This window comes from Lottia gigantea, assembly GCF_000327385.1.
Source record: "Lottia gigantea unplaced genomic scaffold LOTGIsca_74, whole genome shotgun sequence".
NCBI classification, from domain to species: domain Eukaryota; kingdom Metazoa; phylum Mollusca; class Gastropoda; family Lottiidae; genus Lottia; species Lottia gigantea.
Genome location: NW_008710478.1, coordinates 7163 through 13157, shown reverse-complemented (window position 1 = coordinate 13157; position 5995 = coordinate 7163). Strand labels below are relative to the sequence as shown.

At 35.0% G+C, this 5995-nt stretch overlaps 2 protein-coding genes across 2 annotated transcripts in view; both read left to right on the top strand.

The window, feature by feature from the left end:
* LOTGIDRAFT_168293 (hypothetical protein) overlaps window positions 1–926 on the top strand; it is a gene marked incomplete at both ends in the record, with an annotated part of 1196 nt that extends 270 nt beyond the window's left edge. Inside the window, one exon of the mRNA XM_009066181.1 lies at window positions 205–926. Coding sequence (XP_009064429.1) covers window positions 205–926 — 722 coding nt within the window. The remainder of the gene's footprint in view (window positions 1–204) is intronic.
* Window positions 927–5183: 4257 nt separating this feature from the next.
* Window positions 5184–5995, top strand: part of LOTGIDRAFT_168292 (hypothetical protein) — a gene marked incomplete at both ends in the record, with an annotated part of 5177 nt that continues 4365 nt past the window's right edge. The window contains one exon of the mRNA XM_009066180.1: window positions 5184–5237. Coding sequence (XP_009064428.1) covers window positions 5184–5237 — 54 coding nt within the window. The remainder of the gene's footprint in view (window positions 5238–5995) is intronic.

Here is a 5995-nt window from a genome sequence, read left to right as displayed (position 1 = left end):
AATTTGTGAACAAGAAATTAAAACTCTTAAATTTTGATAAAGTAAGAAAAGCCTTGAATTATTATCGCAATCATTGTAATTATTGCAAAAGTATTGGTAATTTAAGTCTATAATCTTATGTCTATCTGTTTGGGATCATTCTCGTGAGGGCTCATTCTCATTTGAACTAATATTTTTCCGTTAGTCCAACTGGTTCGATACAAGAATTGTGTCTTATTTTCTTTTCCGTTTGGGGTACTGATTGGGGTACTGATTGGGGTACTGATTGGAATACTGATTGGAATACTGATTGGGATACTGATTGGGATACTGATTGGGATACTGATTGGGATACTGATTGGGGTACTGATTGGGATACTGATTGGGATACTGATTGGGATACTGATTGGAATACTGATTGGGGTACTGATTGGGATACTGATTGGGATACTGATTGGGATACTGATTGGGATACTGATTGGGGTACTGATTGGGATACTGATTGGGATACTGATTGGGATACTGATTGGGATACTGATTGGGGTACTGATTGGGATACTGATTGGGATACTGATTGGGATACTGATTGGGATACTGATTGGGATACTGATTGGGGTACTGATTGGGATACTGATTGGGATACTGATTGGGATACTGATTGGGATACTGATTGGGATACTGATTGGGGTACTGATTGGGGTACTGATTGGGATACTGATTGGGATACTGATTGGGATACGGATTGGGATACTGATTGGGGTACTGATTGGGATACTGATTGGGATACTGATTGGGATACTGATTGGGATACTGATTGGGGTACTGATTGGGATACTGATTGGGGTACTGATTGGGATACTGATTGGGATAAACAAAACGAGAAGCAGATGCTTATTAAGATCTATATTTTATCTACAGTCTTTATAATGAAGGATTTCCAAATTTAGTTGAAAGAAATTGTACTTGATCCATGGTAATATATAGCCACAAAGTAAGAACGCTAAAGGATTTGATCCATTTTACTTAGGTAGGAAATATCTCCAATATGCATCGTCTGCCAACTTAGGTTTATAACAGATATTTTTCTGTACCTGTATTAAATATTAGACATATATAGTTTGAATTCCAATTAAGATATCAAAAAAATATCCAACAGTTGAATAGCTTTCGAAGTCACAGCTTTAAATGGAGGTATATTTCAAATTTGTATGCAACAATTTTGCAAAAAAACATAAATAAATTTTTTAGGGTTAAAAAATTACACTATCTCATTAATTTGTTCTCGGGCTCACTTATTCTGTATTGCAAAAGTTGCAAAAATGTCAGATTTCTTGGGCTATATATACGGAAGTTGATGTTTTACATCTAATATCAGGATATCTATAGATAGCATGAAAAAATTTTATTCAAAATTCAAAATTCTGTTCCAAGCAAGTTTTAGATAAAGTAAAAAGGTTTTGATAGACAAATCGAATAATAAATCGCGAAAATTTTAACAAAAATGCGCCACTCTCAGGTAAAGGCGCATGCGTCAATTCCGGTATGAAGTTTTTCTTCTGAAGTGATTCAAATTATTTATTATAGATAATCTGTACGGCTCTTGTCTACGTTTGTAAATTACACCGGAAGCAGCAGAAACCGTTCTCACGCCCAAACCGAATGTTAATTTAAAATTTTGATAACGCAGTTCAACTTCTATTGGAATTCTGTCTATAGCCTGTTATTTTCAGATCGATCCGATAGTTAGTGCCTGGGTAAAACATTTTGGAATTTTTCATGCATTTTTTTTTCTATAAAAATTTTAGAATTTTTCTATTGCATTCGATATATCTTGTACAAAGATGAAAAAGAAAGCCTGGTAGATCGACCCACAAATAAGCTCTACAGGCTCCATATCAATTTTTGCACATTATGCAATATGTCACTTCCGGTTTAGCATAAATTTCAAATAGGAAATTCATTTTTGATTCCAGCCCATTTAAAAATCTTTGGTTAAAACAAAAATACTTTACCATTTTCAGTTTGTGCTTGAGACATTCCCGAAAAAAATCGATTGCAAATCAAACCGTGACTTATCGATAAATCGATTTCAAATGAAATGGCATGAAATGGAAATATTTCAAGTTATTCTGCAAATAGACCAATGGAGGAAAAGAAGGAATATTATAGAAAACAGAAAGATAAGATCAGATCGTACACCTTGCGCGAAGGTTAAAAGCGACAACAAACAAATGTTGCACTCATATCTTCTGTTACGAGGTGTGGGAGTTTGGGTGTTTAATCCCTTAAAACCCTATCAGCCTATGCACCTTATGAAATAAATCTATAATTCTTACCCTCAAGACATTCGTACTCGATCCTGGAGTAGGTCGACAATCCTTGTTGACATCCTCGCGTACGATGTGGCTTGTCCAGACGGCACTCCTCTTGAAACTCGCAGCTGTCATATAGAAGTTTTTGAAGTGGGATATCTTTACTGAATGGCTCAAAACAATCCCCTTCTTCTTGGCGACAGCATCTGAAGTCGCAAGCCTCTATGGCACAACGCTCTGTTTTAAATCCAAACTTGGCGTCATTTATAGCTATTATCCTGTTTACATTTCCATCATTACATTTCAAACTATGAAAATGGCAAGGGTAAGTGCTAAAACATTTTTCATCCACATACAGAGCTGAAATTAAGATAAGATTTTTAGAACGTCAAATATATTCTCTTCGACATTTGAGGTAAAAGATTATATGTCTATTTTACATGTTGATATCGCGGTAAACAGTCCAAGTTTCATCTTCACAATGTCAAGCTATTACGAACTACGTCTTATACCTGGATTGCAATAGCAACCAGTTTGCTATCACAGAGAATTTGTAAATGAAGCGATTTGGTCGAATAGAACATTAGAGGATACAACCAATCAGAGCCCTGTAAAAGTGGCGTTTCTAAAAAATAGGGGGGCGGGGGAACAGGTTGGTCCGGCTTTGTGTTTCCTAGAAACGCCACTGTCCCATAAACCATAAAGTTGACAGTATTTATATCAAAGGACTGTATTTTGTGATACAAGAAAAGTGACTATTGTAATCAAGGTACAAGACGAAGTTCGTAATAGCTTGTAAGAAGACCAAGTTCCTACTTTCATTTTCTGTTTTAGCAAATCAGATAACCTAAAACTTCCGTTCCTCTCAAAAACAAGAAATTAATCCTTACCGTAAATAAAAACCCAAGTGTCGAGAAATAGGACGACAACCAACCAGTTGTTCATTATTTATCTAAAAGCATATAGAATTGTTTGATATTAAGGAATAGTAGGCACCTTGTCAAAAATAGCTGAACAGTAACGCTTAGCTGAACATGTGTGCCGGTTATAGGGCTGTCGAAACTCAAACAGTAAACCCTAGTCGAGGTAATGAAACATAATAATAATAATCACTTTATTATGGTAAGAAATTAGGCCAAAAGCCTTTCTTGCATTTCGCCCAAGTTATATACAACATAGAAAAGTCAAATTGTAGCTTACCTTGTTAAGACAACGAACATCCGTTTACAGAAATTAAAACGATGCCTATTTTAACCACTGAATGGTTTTGACTGACTATATCAAGTGAGAGTATAAAGCGACTTGTGATATCGGAGCTACAAGGATATAATATAATAAAGGATGTAAAGGGGGTCGAAATGTCATTCGAGGAAGTCAATTGCTGGTCTTAGTTTTCATATCTCTTTTACACCTCCGCACATTGCTATTAAAACGATTAAAGGGATTTTCACGTGTATCGAGGCCATGTCCTGTATTTATTTATGATTCCAATTTCCCGCCTGATATCTGTGGTTCCTGTAATAATATAGAAATGCTTAATGCTGTACGACGTCATAAAAGCCCAGTTTAAGTGGAATCGCCAGAACCACAGATATCTGATTGAAAATTGGAATGGTGCAAATAAAATGAAAATTCCAGAAAACTGTTACTTTACAAGAGGTATGCGACAGTAAATGTATCAAAATGGAAGTAAACTTCTTAATAGCTTGCCACACCTACATTAACAGTGTTCTGTAACTTTTATTTATAATAGTCTCCCCTTGTACTATTATAAAAATTCTTGTGATAAGGCTTCGTTTAAAATTCCCCCAACAGAATCCTTGAAATCAACTTTTGTAGTAATTTTGACACCCCCTTCTGTTTTTACTGCCATGATCCTTGGATTATTGAGAACAATGTACTTAAAGAGACTATAATCCCAGATTCTCCATTATATTCTGTTTTTTTCTACTCTTTTCTCAATCTGATTTAAGGTGCCCTCACACCATAGTGATAGTGATCACCAGTTGTGTAAATGGCTGTAAATAATGAAAGTGGTCATCAGTACCGAACGCAACTCACTCTTGCTCTTTCCTCACAATTTGGGTTTGTAAATTCCCCTCCCCCAAAAACTCTGTACACCCACACTTATGTATTTTAATTTGACTGAATTTCATCTGAATTTTAAGGATTCAATCACTAGCCATGAACTGTTTTAAGACTTCTTAATTAACCTACTTATTCTAACTAATTATATATGATCTCTGATACTTTATTTCTATTTCTATGGCCTTCTTTTATCGAGCCCGCTATATTAAAAAACTCAGTTGAAAGAACATTTTAATGATATGAATAATATATCGTTTTTTTAAATAATATTTTCCTAATTTTAGACAATCAAACAATTACCATTAGAGTGAACACTTTTCAAAATAGTCTAATTCCACTATTACAAAAATAGTTTGTTTAATTAATTGTTTTGAATTTAACTAAGACATTTTCTTCCTTTTCTTCTTTATATTTTGAATGGGACATATCCCGAATTTTTGTATCGTATGTCACAAAGTCTCAATAATACCCGAAATATTTGGCCACAGCTGCCCAAAGGAAAACATTGAATATGAATTGTGGGGTGGGGGTGGCTGTGGGGTGAGGGTGTTCGTGGGAATGGGGTGGTGGGGATGAATAACCTTTTATATGTTTACCGTTGACTGTTGTATGACTTCTTTGTGATTATTATAGTAATATTGCTACCATTTTTACATAACCTTTTTATAAACCAATCATACTTTAGTCCCAGAAACGGGATTTATTTTTAGCTTAGCCAATCAGTAATAGTGTTCACAGCTCACCATCGAAATTTGAGCCTTCAAATCCATGTGTGTCCAGAATTATCTGCGTTCGAATGTTAACATGACGACTCGTCAATTTAAGATACTCTGTTATAAAAAGACATGTATAGAAATAGTGAGTAAAATTCCCGAAGTATTTTTGAAGGAATTGTGCGATTTTCGCACATCTTAATATTTCTGAAGATTGTTTACATCCCCCAAAATGTCGCATTAGGTGAGGGGGTGAGGGGGTAAAGGGATTTAGCAGGGACCAACAAATTTTCCTGAGTGCGCCACAGGAAATTCTTCCACTAAAGTTATAAAAAAATTGAACGCCCTGTCACCCTCCATACGAAACTACATATGGTTCTTATGAGGAAATAACACATACCTAGTTTCGAATGGGTCGGCCTATTTTCCATACACACTTGGAATAAAAAAAGGTAATGCTAATTTGATGAAATATTTCTATTATTATACACTGTATGGCCTATAGTATTACCTTGATCAGGAGCAAGAAGGATGTAAAACTCTGCTTCGTTTTATTCCCTTATTTTAACCAGAGAGATAGATCCGCCGATATAAAATAATATAGAGTTAGATGCACTTAGCAGTGTGCAATGAGAAAACCTTGTCACGGTTATATTATGTTAGATACCTCGACAGTTGGGAGCTGCAAAAAGTGTTTCATGGGCGAAACCGCAGACTTTCCAATCCCAAATATTCAAATAACATATATAACTTTGAACAAAGAATAGAGTATAACATTTACATTGTGAACTCTTTGTCATGTTTTAGGTTTGGTGTATAAAACATCAAGAAGAGTTTTTTAATGAGGAAATAAATATAAAGAAAATCGCATAGTGTGAAACTCTGAGTAACATCATATTCAAG